The sequence below is a fragment of the Eptatretus burgeri genome, chromosome 12 (genome assembly GCF_056783735.1).
Source record: "Eptatretus burgeri isolate ZD-2024b chromosome 12, Ebu_testis_v1, whole genome shotgun sequence".
Lineage (NCBI taxonomy): Eukaryota > Metazoa > Chordata > Myxini > Myxiniformes > Myxinidae > Eptatretus > Eptatretus burgeri.
In genome coordinates, this window is record NC_140972.1 from 39,358,248 (window position 1) to 39,375,439 (window position 17,192).

Genomic DNA, 17,192 nt, shown 5'->3' on the forward strand with positions numbered 1-17,192 from the left:
AATTTTGAATACCAGTTTATAAAATTCTGCAGTAACTCTTTCCTGGATAGTTCCATTTAAGATTTATAAACTTCTGAATATGAAAAAAGTGAATAATCATTTTTTTAAAATGTGCATGTAAATAAAAATTTATTTTACGATGAAGCCATGGGTGTAAGATAAAATTATTCAGTCAGTAGACACATCTTATATGAGGCAATCTTTAGAAAAACAAGGACAAATGTGTCCAAGAGCAGCGTCCTAAAGGTTTTGTCAGCTAAACAAAAAACAAACAAACAAAAAAAAAACAACAACTTCCGATATTTCGTCACATGCCTTGATTAAGCCAATAGCGAGACCCATCATAATGTATTTACGATATATCGTGTATTTACGAAATAAATAGTGTATTTACGAAATTACAATATGATAAATGGAATAATCTTTAAATCGTAACGTTAACTTTTCGAAACTTTAAAGCAAATGTCCGAATATATTTAAAAGTTCATGATAGACGCTCTCAAAAGGCACAGTCGATGCGAGGATGTGTACATGTGCTTAGTATTTAAGGAGATCCGGATCTTGTATATACAAGAGCCGAGTCCTAGAGGTTAAGGTTTTGTCAGAAGAAGAAGAAGAAGAAGAAGAAGAAGAAGAAGAAGAAGAAGAAGAAGAAGCAGAAGAAGAAGAAGAAGAAGAAGAAGAAGAAGAAGAAGAAGAAGAAGAAGAAGAAGAAGAAGAAGAAGAAGAAGAAGAAGAAGAAGAAGAAGAAGCAGAAGAAGAAGAACGCCAAGCTCTTTATGAGCAGCGTTCGCTATGCGAGACGCTGCTAAAAGTGAAGATCCTAAACCCTGAGACATATGGTCAAACCAGGGGACAAAATTGGTCCATTTTAGAGCCCTCGGAAGCAAGGGCTTATGTTAAAACTTTTATAATTCATCACCTAACTGTATTATCCCATCAAAAATGTATCTATCGATAGATAATGACCCTATAATCACTGTGTTATGAGGGAAAAATTCTAAGTTGTTCCATATTTTCAGGAGGTCTCCTATAGTTTCACCTTATTTTAGCTCGTTTTGGCCAAAAAGCCATTTTTAGCTTCCTATAGAGTGAGAAATATGCATCCCAGAAGCTATCTGATGCCATAATTGAAAAAAATTGGATGCCAATTAGTAAATATTTGCAATATTAGCTTTCTCGAGGAGTCCATTATAAAATTATAAGCCACTGAAGTTGGAAAAAAATGCGTTTTTCACATTTGGCATTTTTAGGGCCAAATTTCAAAGGTCTCTCGAGATAGATATTTTTTAAACTATGAGGAATTGAAAGCTAATCTTTTGCATGGTGGGTAGAGCCATATAGATCTACATTTAATAATTTTTCCAGCAAAATCTGAGGAGGTGACCTGGGGACCCTTCGGTGAGTTGGCACGGAATGACCCTGTGCTCTTCAGAATTGCACACATTGTTGACGGCCTGTTAAGTAGGATTGAAACCACTGCAGGACTTAACCACAGATTCCATATCGATGCAGTTTGTCAAGGAGAATACCATGGCTCACACGATCAAAAGCCTTGGATCAATCCAATAATATGGCATCAATATGAGGGGGTTTGAGGGAATCCATGGTTTTGGTCGAGTGGTGATAAATTGCACTAAGTTGTGTGATACAAGAACGTTTTGGGAGAAAACCCATGTTGGCAGTCTGAAACAAGGCCACATCTGTACAGTTGATTCGTGAGACGTTTGGAAACAATTTTTTTCAAGGCATTTACTGACTGTAGAGCAGAGTGAAATTGGTCTGTAATCAGTTGGGTTATTCGGGTTTTGCAATTTATGAATTGGGATTTGCGAGTTTCCATTTCTGCATTTGCGAGTTTCTATCCAGATGGGACCTCACGTGTGGCAAGCGAGAGGTTATAGATCACAGCTAGTGGGTCGGCTAAGCTGTCAATGGCTAGTTTGAGGAGTGCAGGGGAAATGTTACCAAAACCTAGTGATATATACACTTGGAGAGTACCGAGCAAGTTCTTAACTTCAGTAGAATTAGTCTGGACAAGTGTCAGACAAAATTGATTTCAGTCATGACTGCATGGCACAAATAAAATGGAATGTTATCTGCAGGAAAATTGCTTTGAAAACTGAGATTAAATTCATTAGCAACAGTGCGAGGATCACAAATGACATTGTCAGCCATGTGGAGAATGGTGACTGAAGACTTTTTGCGATTTGATCGAACAGAAGACCAGAATCGTTTAGAATTAGTACTGTAGTGCAGTTTTAGGCCAGGTCATAAACATAGTGATTTCAGCATTTCCTCATGAGATACAGTATTTAACTTGGTTACGGAAAGATTTGTATTTGACTAAAAGGTGAGTATTGTTGTCAACTTTGTTGTGCTGGTATAATGTGCAGTTCAGCGATTTGGTATGAAGAGGTTGACACAGCTGAAAGGAGACCTGTTGTGGTCACTCAAACCTCGACCAGGTGTTGTGTAGACCTCGTTGACAAGATCAGGTTTGTTACTAAAAATTAAGTCCAGTGTTTACCCTTGCAAGTCATCAGAGGATTTGCACCACATGATCAGGATAACCACCTGGTGGAAGTTTAAAGTGTCAGAAACGATGACAAGGCGGTTAGCGAGCCCGGCCGTGGAAAGCGCTGGAGATGGGTTAAGATTAACATTAAAATCACCAACGAATGCAATGGCGAAGCAGTTATGGGAAAAAGTCCAAAACAAGTCTAAAACTGATTGCAAATCATCAAGGAACTGAACACAATTCAGTGATTCCTGCAGAGCAGGGGTTCCCAAACCCAGGGTCGAGACCAAAACTTGAAAACCCCCCCTCAAAATCTCGGTTTTTCACATCAAAAGTGATTTCTCTGACAATTTTTTTATCATATGTACCGGTACCAACTAGGTACCTGCATCATTTAGTCGCAAACCGAATGCAATTTCAAGTTTTGGGTTGAGGACAAAAAAGTTTGGGAACCACTGCTGTAGAGTGTACAGAATCTCATATCCACTTTTTATTTTATTAATGTCAAATAAAAGAGCCAATTTGATACTCTACATTGACAATGTGTGTACCAAGTGTCAAGTCAAAAATCATGAGAAAAGCCAGCACTTATTCTACGACGTGCCCCAAATATTTCAAATTCATTGTAGATCAAGTATTGACCCACAAACGTGCTTGGCCTGACCACACACACACACACACACACACACACACACACACACACACACACACACACACACACACACACACACACACACACACACACACACACACACACACACACACACACACACACACACACACACACACACACACACACACACACACACTCTATTATATGGAGTTAATTAGTTAATTCTGATCATCAAAATGGCATTGTTAACTCAAGGTGCTGTTCATGATTATCAAATTCATTAGAAAAAGTGTTCCTTGTAACAGGACATTTGACAATGCAACATGTAAATGCAAAAGATGTCATGGTGTTTGTGTTGGATCTCTACCAGGATAATCAAGCTTAGTTTCAGCCTGACTTGCCTGGTTCCAAACTTGATAGTGGTGATTAAACATTAATGTCAAATAAAAGAGCCAATTTGATACTCTACATTGACAATGTATCTTCAATAAGCAAAGTGACACGTTAAAAATCTGCAAAAATTAGAAGGAAAAATAAAAATAAAAAACGATGCTAAAAGGCTTACGGATCGATTTATTCAATAACACGTGGACGGATCTGGGGAGTTGCTTCACCTCCTGAATAGGGTATGGAGGCGACTGCATTAGGCATCCTGTTAATTCGGCACAAAATGTCTGTTCTTTGTACTTTTTTTTTGTCCTTCATTTATTTGGGTGCTTTTACACACCTGGATCAGGTGCATCCGGTTGCAAAGCTGGAAAGTCATTATCGAAGACGTAGGTGCTCACATAGTCTTCATTAACCTGTGCAAATGAAGGGGAATGAAAACACAGCAATTTGAATGATTTGAATGATATGAAAAAAGAAAAAAACGGGCACAATCCGAAAACGTTAAACAAACGGGAGAACCGTCTGACAGGATGGTGCAGGTGTCGCACACTTACCTTAAAACTACAGACAAAGTCGGGTTTGATTCTCGACTCGATGATAGACGGTTTGGTATTTCACATGCCGGGAGTTGTATCACAAAGTGTGCCATCCCTCGGGTGGCCATTAAGCTGGGTGTCCTGTCTGCAAGCATTAGTTGGTGGAGTTTAACGATCCAACAGTTTCTTTCACAGAGCAACGTGCCCATCGTCAAAATGGCGACCACACACCGTGCACCAAAGCAGTGGTCACTTAGCAAGAGTGAAATGGTGAACTCATTCAAAAATTGGAGACACAATTTTCTTTACATTTTATCACTCGATCCCAACTTTGCGCCCTTCCTCGCTGAGGGCATAACCTGGGAGAAGAAGAGCAGAGCGTTCCCTCTTCGTGGACTTGTGGATGATAGTGAAGATGTCCCCGTTGTGCAGCGTCACACTGCCCAACAGAAAGTCACCGTACTGGAACTTATGCTGGGTCAGATTGCAAACTACTGCCCTGTGATATCCCGCAACACCATAATCCGAAACTCCACCTCTGTAGTCAACATATCATCGACCGAGAATCAACAAGGTCTATCTGACATTTCATTCAAATTTAGAAGAAGTCCATGTAGAAGGGCAACAGTGTGGCAACGCCGCACTGATTACGGTCATTTTCTCAAACTTTAAAAAAGTGTAGTTGGACCCTGTTAATTCTCGGTCGACGATATGGCAATCGATTCGACAAAATTTTGGATTCCAGTCGACAGGCGCACACTTCAATGACTTTGCAGCGAGACGCCATAACCCCGAAGAGCGCCATGAAGACTTATACCAACGCCTGAAGACGTTTGTGGAGGATAACTTGTTTTGACAAGATGGCAGCATCTTCCACCATAACCAGGGGATCACGGAAGATGAGGAATTATCTCCCTCGTTGGAGAACTTTATTGTGCTCACATGGCTTCACCTTGTCCACAGTGGACTCCCCGGACTCGTCAAACAACACTATGGAACTGAACTCAGGTTCCGCACTTCAGCCTCCATCAAACCGGAGATATCCCAGGCGCTTAACTCACTATTAGATGAGCTCCATGCTGCTGAAGAAACAACGTCCTTGCGCACTTCAACGTCTCGACCACAGGTCAACCGCCCGGCATCGTTCCCATCATCGTCAAAACCTCGTCAAGTCTTTTCGGGGACTCGTTCCAACAACCTTACGAAGTCCTGTCCCCTCTGCAAACAAGTACGCCGCACTGATTACGGTCATTTCCTCAGTGAGTGTCCTTTCCTCCTGAACGAGATCGTCGGTACATCGCCAGAGCACGCCATGTGGCTGACATAACTGAAGAGTCAGACGACGAGTCTGGAGAAATAACATATGCCCATATGGACAAGGTAGTTCATAACATAGACTATACAGAACCGTCCACTATCTCGCGTGTCCAGACTTGCCAGTCTCCATATCTAGACACCTTCCACGGCCACCACACAACCCGAGTTATCATCGACAGTGGGGCCACGGGTAACCTGATTCGTGGGACAACTGTAAGGAGGTTTGGAGCCAACATTCAGAAGAGTGCACAGTCCGCTCGTCAGGCTGATGGGTCTTCCCCTCTTCAAGTGGTTGGTGAGACCAGACTGACACTGACTCGCGCCGGAAGGGAATTTCAGTTTGAGGGCCTCGTTGTCGAAAATCTTGACGTAGAAGTACTAGCAGGAACACCTTTCCTGACGTCTAATGACATCTCAATCCGCCCTGCAAAGCATCAAGTTATCCTGGGTGACTGCACCACATACGTTTATGGTTCTCAGGAAGGGAGCCTTAATCGCCATGCAGTACGCCGAGTTCATGTCGTACGTGCCCCACCCCACACAACTACTCTGTGGCCCGGTGAGTTTGTCGAAATGGTCCTTCCATGTGACATGTCGAGTATTGACTCAGCGTTCACACGCGAACCTCGCACGGATGCCCCCAGTGCGAGGTCGCTGCGACCCATTGAGTACTGGCCCCCACCAAGTGTCATCCGTAGCATCAGCGGGAAGGTTCGGATCCCCAATTTAACTAACGAACCACGAGTTCTCAAACGACATGAGCAATTTTGCCAAATCTGCCCTGTGTACATACCCGAAGAACACCAAGAAGACTATACCGAGACAAGCCCTCCCAAATTAAAACGCACACTCACTTCACTCTCAGGACACTCTTCGACTGTCACCCTCGACCCTGACAACATGTTCGCTTCTGACACACGATCAAAGTTTTGTGCCCTTCTTGAAGAGTATGATGAAGTGTTTGACCGTGTTCCAAGGCGACAATGGTGCTGCAGGCCCCTTTGAGGCTGTTGTTAACATGGGCCCCATTCAGCCTCCACAACGCAAAGGCCGTCTACCACAGAATGCGCAAGATAAACGGTGTGAACTACAACACAAATTTGATGAACTAGAAAAGCTTGGAGTCTTTGCTCGCCCTGAGGACATGGGGATTACTGTGGAATACCTGAATCCTTCATTCTTGATCAAGAAGCCCAGTGGCGGGTTCCGCTTAGTCACAGCCTTTGCTGATGTGGGCCAATACAGCAAGCCCCAACCCTCTCTTATGCCAAACGTCGATTCCATCCTCTGCAAAATTGCTCAGTGGAAGTATCTAATTACTACTGACCTTACGAGTGCCTTCTACCAAATCCCATTATCTCGCCAGTCCATGAAGTACTGCGGTGTAGCCACACCCTTCCGGGGAATACGTGTGTATACCAGATCCGCTATGGGTATGCCTGGATTAGAGACGGCACTCGAATAACTCATGTGTCGCGTTCTTGGTGATCTCTTAGAGAAGGGGACCGTCGCCAAATTCGCTGACGACCTCTATTGCGATGGTGACACATTGGACGAACTTCTCCAGAACTGGAGAATGGTGTTGCAGGCTCTGCGTAAATGTCGTCTTCGCCTCTCTGCTACGAAGACAGTTGTATATCCAAAGAGCACCACCATCTTAGGATGGATCTGGTCTAGTGGTACTATCCAGGCCAGCCCACACCGTGTGGCTACACTCTCTACTTGTTCGGCTCCTAAGAAGGTCAGGGGAATGAGATCCTTTATCGGGGCATATAAGGTTCTCGCTCATGTTATCCCCAACTGCTCCGCTCTCTTATCCCCCTTGAATGATGTTGCGGCTGGATGCCAATCACTGGACAGAGTTGTTTGGACTGATGAGTTACATTCTGCCTTCCACAGAGCCCAAGCTGCTCTTTCGTCAGCTCGTACAATTACACTTCCTCGTCCAAGTGATCAGCTATGGATCGTGACAGATGGTTCTGTCAAAAACACAGCATTGGATCAACTCTGTACATCACGCCCAATGGAAGACCTCACCTTGCGGGTTTTTTTAGCGCAAAGTTACGCGGACGCCAACCTACCTGGTTGCCATGTGAAGTGGAGGCCCTTTCCATTGGTGCATCAGTAAAACACTTCAGTCCCTTCATTATCCTATCTAAACATCATGCATCCATCCTCACTGATAGCAAGCCGTGCGTACAAGCGTATGAGAAGCTCTGTCGTGGCGAGTTTTCAGCGAGCCCTCGTCTATCCACATTCCTGTCCACCGTCAGCCGTTATCAAGCGACCGTACGGCACCTCGCGGGATCCGCCAATGCCCCATCTGATTTTGCCAGCCGCAATGCACCAGACTGTACCAACACCTCCTGTCAAATTTGTGCATTCATAATACGCGAGGAGGAGGCCGTAGTCCTGCAGGTGTCAGCCCAAGACATTATTTCCGGCCGAACCAAACTGCCCTTCATCAACAGAACTGCCTGGATAGCAGTTCAGGCAGAGTGCGCAGACTTAAGGCGGACTCATGCCCACCTGATTCAGGGCATCCGCCCATCGAAGAAAGCAACCAACATCAAGGATGTCAAACATTACCTCCAGGTTGCATCACTTACCAAAGATGGCCTAGTTGTAGTCCGTCGGGACAAGCCCTTGTCCTAGGCATGCGAGTGCATTATTGTCCCACGTCAGGTAGTCAATGGCTTACTAACAGCATTACACATTCAACTGGATCAACCGAGTCGTCATCAACTCAGTTCTGTGATTCACCGCTATTTTTATGCTCTTGACTTGGACAGAGCAATCAATCAGGTAACCTCAAGGTGTCACCAGTGTGCTGCATTGCACAACATTCCTCATACCATTACCAAGCAGTTCACTGGAGAACCCCCTGGTGCTGTTGGTGTATCCTTCGCAGCAGATATCATCAAACGCAATCACCAGCTAGTTCTTATATTGCGAGAATGTTCCACTTCCTACACTACATCATGCATTGTGGAGAATGAACAACACATCACTCTCCACGACAACTTGATCCGCTTATGCATAGAGCTCCAGCCATTGGATGGACCACTTGCTGTCATCCGCACCGATCCGGCTCCCGGCTTCACACGTCTGGTCCACGATGAGCTTCTTAAACATCACCTGATGTGCATCGAGATTGGTTGCATTAAAAATCCCAACAAGAATCCCATCGCCGAGAAAGCAGTTCGTGAATGTGAAGAACTTCTACGACAGGAGCCGATGGGAGGACCAGTAACTCCACTAACCCTCGCACTGGCCACCGCCAGTATGAACTCACGAGTTCGTGCAAGGGGACTCTCGGTGCCATGTGCCACGGGGAAAAGAGATGTGGTGCCAGCGGGATCAGTTCACCATTCAACAAATCCCTTTCTCGGACTTACAAATGATACAAGCCCAACACCATCTTCGTTCCATTAACCACCCCCATAGTGAGAAGTCGAAGGCACCCATGGGTCCGTCAAGCCCAATGTGTCAGTGGAAGTCGGTGATTTGATCTACTTGTACTCTGAACGTAACAAGTCATGCGCAAGAAACCACTACCTCGTTTCTGCCACCGATGGACCCTGGTGCAACATACGTAAATTTGTGGGGTCCCAATTGAGGAGTGCAGCTTATCGGGTGAAAAAGTCTGAATGCTACAAAGTCCCAGACTACTGGAAGGATACACTCCCACTCCCTCGCAATCGGGAATATGGTGTTGCACAACAAGCCGAGGACGTATGCCTCTGTTGGGGAAATTATTACTCTCTAGACAAGAAACCTTTGCCTCAGTCTGAGTAGGTCAAAGGGTTTGTTTTTTTTTGACTCTACTGTTCTATTATTTAGTTGTTAAGGCCTACCACCTACTTATGATCTTGTCTTTCTTTGACACTTTGGACATTGCTTGGTTCTTCTGCAAGTACAAGGTGACCGGGCTGATAAGCTGTACATTTTGTTCTTTGCGATCAAAAGCCCTCTCTGCTTATAAAATGGGATATAGATATATGGAGAGATGGGAGAAGAGAGTAGAGACAGCAAATAAATTGTACAAAAGAAAGAACTCCTTGTGGACATTGATTTTTACTGAACTTCTGTGGTTTATTTATCCCGATACATGCAACACTGAGTCGGCTAGACGTTGAATCCTCGAGGAGGACAAGATCCCTCAACAATCTAAAGAATCCTTTCGATCACGACGCGGTTCGAGGATAGAAATCCACGTCACCTCCAACCAGCAACAAAACCACCAGACCCCCCATTCATCCCCTATGAGCTGTCTTCACCTGCCGACAGTGCTGAATCCTTCCCAATCCCTAGTAGCCAGGTACCAGATCTAGGTTCTGATACATCCCCAAGGCTTGACACCTGTAGACCTGGTTACTCCAAAGCCATCGGCGACACCTGTGAGGAACATCCAACGGTGTCCACAACCGTCTGGACACCAAGACGCTCCAACCGTGTACGTTACCAGCCCAAACACTTCAAGGATTTTATTTTGGATGCTTAGAGTCATATTGTGGTCACAATGCTTGCAGAAACTGTCATGGAGCAGAATAATCCCCGAGACCGGAGGGAAGTCTACCCGGTGATGGTCTCAGTATATCTGACTGACTGGTACATGATTTATGTGACCTCCTCCAGGTTAAGTGACCGTAATCCTTGTTTAACTTTGTGTTCTCTGCCTCAGTATTTGAAGCCATGTACTGTCACCTACTTTCTTCATTTTTAACACCAAGAATGAAAGTAGATAAATGACCTTGTAAAAAAAAGAAAGAAAAAAAAGTGGTTACGCCAGTAGAGTACGTGGTTTAATCCGTCGTGCGAGCGTGGTGCACGGGGTTACCGTGCAGGGGTGCTGTATCGTGGAAGGTTTGGCCAAGCCGGGCACGTTGTATCGTGTGTGTTATTAAAGTTGATTTCAACCTCACCAAGACTGGTGTTTGGCCTTGGTGCTCCGTTGGGGATTCCCTTTAACCTTTGTGGCGCTCGCTGCAATGCATTCCACACAGACCGAGGATATGAACATTAAATTTTCACAAAACTTGATGCAATTGAGTGTTCATCAACCTGAGCGACTATGAAAAGTGAAAACAATTTAAATTGAACTTAAAATAACCGTGTGAAGCCGTGTTGAAGTCAACGGACCTCGTGTTGCCCAATAAACAGGGCCAGATGACAGAGGTAACGAGAAACTAGTTGGTCGAATTAAATCTTCTTAATAATCCCTATGAAACCCATTATTGCATTAAAGCCGTCCGATGCTTCCTTATAGGCCATTCGACCAATCGGTCATTTTGCACTTGATGACCCTGTAACCTTGACCCCGAGACGAAAATGCGAAAAAGGGCTCAGACGATCTAGAGAGAGCCACTAGTATTATCATCGTGTCAAGTTAGAACTCAATCGGCCGAGACATCTAGGAGGAGATAGAAAAATAAAACTTGTTGACAGACGGACAGACATACAGACAGACAGACCAGACAGGACAGACGGACGGACCTGAGGACATCGAACGGTTTTCTTAGGTCAATCAGCTGACCTAAAAACTATAGCCTAACGGCACTCTTTGACGTCGCGAAGTCGACCAATGTGACTCCGCCTACATTGTTACATCTTTGCACAGACTTGTACGAAGTTTGATTTAAATCCCTGCAACTGTTCTCAAGTATCACATTCTTACCTGACATGACTTCAGACCTTTGACCTCTTGATGCCGAAATCGAATAAGTTCATCTTTGCATCATAATATTTTGTTAATGGTTTGCTGGCTGGGTCATGAGTGGCTTCTCTCGAACCCATTTCCCGACCTTGGACCCTGAAGCTGACATGCCGCAGAGTTATCTGTGGCTCGATGGGTTGCTAAGCAACCATGGACACAGAGTCCGGTGTCCAATTCCCAAGTTTCCTCCCTGCTAAGTTCACCCCCAAGATAGGGAACTGTGCTCTCTATGCCCCACTCCTATTTAGATTAAGTACAGCCGAGCGGAACGGTGAGTGGGACGTTGGCTCGTCTATAACCATAGCGAATCAGCGAGAATCATGGCGAAAGGAATCTTGAAACTTAAAACTAAGTAATAGATATATAATTAATCACTCGCAGTTCCCGATCAAAAATATATGATAAAATAATTACGTATTATTATAAATGTTATTATTTTTATAACTTTTTATGAACAATTATTAAAAGTGCCCATGAGAATAAGCTTCTCACCAAAAGGGGTTTGATGCTAGTCGTCCCGTGGTTGAAAGGAATGAAAACCCACTGAAGATAGTGCCACAACGCGGAATGTGGTACGAAGCTCCGTGAGTCAAGAGTGGAAATGTGTCATTGAAGGTAGGGCTCAAATGCGGTTTAACTCCAGTGAAACTCAAATCGGTGAGTCATTTTCACGACGGTGTAAAATAGCAAGCTGCCAGGCAGGGAAGCGTAGTCACACTTCCGTTCAAGCCTTCCTCAAGGCCGGTCCCCCAAAGGGGAGGTCCAAGAGCCCGATAGTATTGTGGGGCAAAATGATTGGTTATAAAGCAGATTTTAAAAAACCACGCCGACACGACTGCCATTGGTTGGAAAAGTAAATGGAATAAAGTTCATGATAATGTAAAAGTACTCACAAATTGGCACTGATAAAAGTACACTACAAAGATTACATACAAGTTATGATGTTTGTTGGGTTGCTTGGTTTCTAGCATAATTATTTTATCACTAGTATAAAAGCATGTCAAAAATGATGGGTTGGAATTATTTTATTTGAAATATTCAAGGAGACTGGAAGATACTGTTTGCTGTTTCATCGCAAGAAGCGTTATTTTAAAACACGACATGTACAAATGTGATCATATTTTCTTTTTCTTCTGGGATGCTTCATCTGATGGTAGAGCATCGTGAGCATGCCAAAGCCTGAAGCCTCGGCCTAGATTCAGATGTGCTTATATCTTCTTTATTTGAGACATCCTATGGATGTAAATGAACACCCGTATACTCTGCATGCGTTGCACACCACATGCAGTGAATTTCACCTCCCTGCACCTTGTATTTTTTTTATTTTTTAAGGTTTCTGTACACCGCCCTTGAGGCCCGGTAGCAAGTTACTGTCTACATTTCCAATGGAAGAGACATAAATCCTCTTTTATGAAAAATGTTTTTCTAGTTTTTTTTATCCTGAAAAAAATAGACCGTAGTGAAGACACAGTCGTGTTAAAAGATTGACCTATATTGGCCAACCCCCCTTCTTAAATCATCCTTTTGAAGGGGGACAGATCACGCAAACAAATACACAAACACACATTGTGTTTTACATGGTACTACTAGCGAATACAACCTGTCACTTCACTGACAAGGGTGTTAAGGTGGGGGGCAGGGTGGGGGAGGTTGAGAGAGGAGTGAGGGGGGGAGAGAGGGGAAGAGGGGAGAGAAATGAAGCAGGATGGAGGGGAAGCGCAAGGAAGGGAGGGGGGAGGTGGGGAGAGTTATGCCTCACCAACAGTTGCTATATGACGGGAGGGAGAGATGCCAGGAGGGGTGTGAGAGAGAGAGGGAGAGAGAGAAGGAGAGCGAGAGGGAAAAGAGGACAGTTTAGAGCTGGGTTGGGATTCAAATCAAGGCTACACAAAGTGAGCATGCGTATCTCTCGGCTTTCCTGCCGTGATGTGGCGATTCCTTACTTCAGAACTGAAAAGATTGTTTTTCTTATTGCGATCCTACAATTTATATTTTCCTTCCAACCTCCAGTGTATAACCACGGTATCACAATTCAATATTGAAGAACGCGTCAAGGGGCTTCACCATGCAATGCACAAAACGTTTGAAGAAACTTTTAAAAGCGAAATGTGTAAATTTTATTTGTATTTATCTATGCCGAAGTGACGGGTCGTATAACGTCGTCAAAAACAGGAAACGTCGTGGAAAACAAAATTTCACATTTTCAGCGAGGCAGACACCACGTGTTGCACCGCAGAACAACACGTGGCCAATGCAGTTCAGTCGCCCTGAACTTTGTTCAAGTCAATCTATGTACAGTATTCAGTGTCAGTGTGAATATTGTGGAGCGCTGGCTTCAGCACTTCAACGAAACGGTTGATAAGACATGACTCCCTTGGCATGCAATTAGTAATCACCAAACGTCATATTAAACGTACACCTCCCGGAGACGCCGGAAATGTCAAATATGTCCGAATTAGACAAATGAACACTTTTCCAAGAGTCGGAATAGCTTGTAAGTTTGATTCTGTAGCTTACATTTTGTAATTCTGCTTAGTTTAAGAGATACTCGCGGTGATCGCATGTGTGGAAATGAAATAAAGCAATGAATGCTGACATCTCTGGGTGTTTATAAGCATTGCAATGTACCCAGTGATTTGTAGCTATGATGAACAGGCATTCGATAATATGAGTGGGGAAAGTGGAAAAGAACAACTTAATCGTTAAGAAATCGTTGCGGCCTATTCCAAGTCAAGACATGGTTGAGCAGGCAAAAAAAAATATGGCAGCTTCAGACTCCAGCGGTTACCTGGGATACGCCTTGTGACCCCAGAGAGCGAGGTGGCCGAGGATCGCCTGATGAAGGATATAATTAAATAAGGCCGTTAATTATCTTCAAAAGGAGAGTTTTAATTATCTCAAACACCCAATTTTCACTCTTGCACTTCCTTGGAGTTTTCTTAGTATGCATGCAAAGTTTCAGGATGATAGGTTTTTTTTTTTTATAGTTTTGGAGTTATGGAGGACATACACACATTGACATTTATTAGTGTTGGTATATATTATTGATTGGGAGCCGGTGAACTGCGAGTGATTTATAATTATTTAATTATATATCTATTGTTTTAAGTGTCATGATTCCTTCAGTTACACACACGCAGGCGCACGGGAAGGTATTTTGAGTGGGGGTGCTGAGGTGCTGTCTATTTTAGCGATGGTGTTCGAGTCGTCGTGAACCCCAACCCCGCAGCAAGATCTCCATGCCTGTGATCACGAAAAACTAACAAACACATTTTTGGTTCATGAAAAAATATTTTCACGAAAAATATAAGTGACCACTATATTCGTTATTGTTGTGTGTCTGTCTGTCTGTCTGTCTGTCTGTCTGTCTGTCTGTCTGTCTGTCTGTCCCGAGCATAGCTCCATGGGTTTTGATCCGATCCTGATGAAATTTTGGTGGGAGGTTTATATCATGGTCGAGTTGTGTCTTCCTGAAAAAGGGCGTGGCTCCGCCGAATTTTTAGGGGGAAGCCAATTTCAATTTGCATCTTCTCCGAGGGGGTTTGTCGAATCTGGCAGTGGTTTCGGTATTTGGTTAACCCAATGGCACCTGCATAGCCCCACGGAGCTCGATTTTTCATTTTCGTCCCAAGGTCAAGGTCACAAGTTCATGAACTTAGAAAATTGCGATTTTGACATAAAAATCCATCTTCTCCGAGGGGTTTGTCGAATCTGGCAGGGGTTTTGGTATTTGGTTAGCCCAATGGCACCTGCACAGCCCCACGGAGCTCAATTTTTCATTTTCGTCCCAAAGTCAAGATCACAAGGTCAAGGTTACAAGGTCATGAACTTAGAAAATTTCGAATTTTGACATAAAAATCAGACGACCGCCCAAACTTTGTGAGCTAGGATGACAATATTTTTTTATGCATAATCTTGAGGTCATTCCCCACCTAAAGTCTTGAAAACATTTTGCTCTATCTCGAACACCTTGCCCGTGGTGCCCCCTCCAAGTTTGTTTTTACGCCAATTTCATCAAAGTATGGATCATCCGAGGAGTGTGAAATGCCATATAGACTATATGACGTTATATTGTTCCTGGAATGTTCCAGAGGAAGTTTTGCACTAAAGGTCATAATCCTTGACTTTTGACCTTTAAAGTTCACAAAGGTCAAATTTTCAAAGTTGGGGGAATCGAACCGGGTTTTCGACCTTCTTTGACGAACTAACTCCATTAAGCTATAGCACGTATCCCGTTTCCTTATTTTAATGTCCACAACATTGTTTTGGGACCTTTAAAGGTTATGCAAAGGTCAAATTTTGAAAGTTGTTGAACGAAACCGGGATTTCGACATTTTGCAGCTAATAACCTGTCACTCGTGCCACATCATGTTGATCATTTTTATAACTTGGTCAAACATCATCACATTGTCTCATCCTTGACTTCTGAAACAATCTACATCGTCAAATACCGCTCGTGAACCATCGTCATCTTCAGAATTGTTTAAACTTATATTTTCTTCCCTAAAGCAAAATTATTTATGATATCGTTTATATATATATATATATATATATATATATATATATATATATATATATATATATATATTATAAAGAAATGACATTTTTTGCAGGCACGAGGTACTGTGCTCCTGCCCGCAGCTAGGGGGTGCTGCAGCACCCTCAGCACCCCCCTTCCCGCGCGCCTGCACACACGATTAAAGTTATATACGGTATATATATATATATATATATATATATATATATATATATATATATATATATATATATATATATATATCTTCTTCTTCTTTCGGCTGCTCCCGTTAGGGGTCGCCACAGCGGATCATCCGTATGATCCGCATAGTGATTTGGCACATGTTTTACACCGGATGCCCTTCCTGACGCAACCCTGGTCGCCTCTTACGACACAGGGATATGGTACACCTATTTTAACCGGGGTATACACCGGCCCAGTATACTGGTACTCATTTCGCCGACCTCGGAAGGATGACAGGCTGAGTCAACCCCCTGGTGTATTAATTCAGTGGCCCAACGGGGCTTGAACTCAGGACCTTTTGGATCCCAAGCCGCTGCCCTAACCACTGCGCCAACACCAGGCTCATTATATATATATATATATATATATATATATATATATATATATATATATATATATATATATATATATATATATATATATATATATATTGTTGCGAATTTGCGCCCGTCGGCATGCGGACGGCCACGTAACTCGGATTGTCGCCCGTAACCCGATTGTCGCTCGGATAACACGGCCACGTGTCGCCCACCGGACGGACAATTCAGTCGTGACACTCCGGGAACTATCGCCCAGAGCCAGTCACGGGTGGGCCTTTCGACCTCATCACAATCGTGACAATCGGCCACCCGTGTAGGATAGGGTTGTTCGCCAAACTCGACCTTCCTAAGTACCCACGCGGATGGTAAACCGGGCGATTGTACCTCGCCGCAGGTCGACTCCGGACACGAGCCGCTTGGGCCGCCCGTTCCGTACTATCGGGATAACCGAGCGGTGTTATCCTCGACGGTTCAGATTAATTACCGGGATCTTGCACCCGCTACGAACCCTTTACGTGAAGCAGGATGGAGAGTCAATGGAGAAAAGACGAAGCGAAACGGGAAAACAGTTCACACAATGCACATTTATTTCCCGGCACACGGACAGCACGTATATACAGCCATACAGACAAAATGCACATATAGCAATTAAAACAAAAAAAGCAACAATGACGCAGAGTTAATACCGACTACGCGCACACACGGCAACACTTATACAGCTTTACTTTACAGACGGCGCCAACACACATTTACACCAAAGCAAATAAAAGAAGCCACCCTCATAGACAAGGGGGCAGACAGGCCTGTAGGCCAAATGTGCGCGTGACCTGGAGGAGCGGCCAGGTCCGCGAGACTGGGGGGGTCCTACCCGTGTCCTCGTGATGCGTTGGCAGGCGAGCCGCAAATGTGGCCGCGCGGCTGTGCCCCGACTCCGTGCTCCTTGGCAGGTTTCGTTGGCACGACGTTTGGAGTGGGGTGGGAACGGGGCCCCCTTTTGCACTATCTCAGCGCGGGGGAAAG

At 44.2% G+C, this 17,192-nt stretch overlaps 2 protein-coding genes across 7 annotated transcripts in view; one reads left to right on the plus strand and one right to left on the minus strand.

Moving 5' to 3' along the window:
• The window catches only part of LOC147015460 (leucine-rich repeat-containing protein 49-like), a 356,628-nt gene that overhangs the window by 39,107 nt on the left and 300,329 nt on the right, over nt 1-17,192 (plus strand). The window lies entirely within an intron of this gene.
• GALT (galactose-1-phosphate uridylyltransferase) overlaps nt 1-17,192 on the minus strand; it is a 60,497-nt gene that overhangs the window by 29,652 nt on the left and 13,653 nt on the right. For all 5 annotated transcript variants that reach the window (XM_085850241.1, XM_085850240.1, XM_085850242.1 and 2 more), the window contains exon 3: nt 3,862-3,937. In XM_085850241.1, coding sequence (XP_085706367.1) covers nt 3,862-3,937 — 76 coding nt within the window. The remainder of the gene's footprint in view (nt 1-3,861; nt 3,938-17,192) is intronic.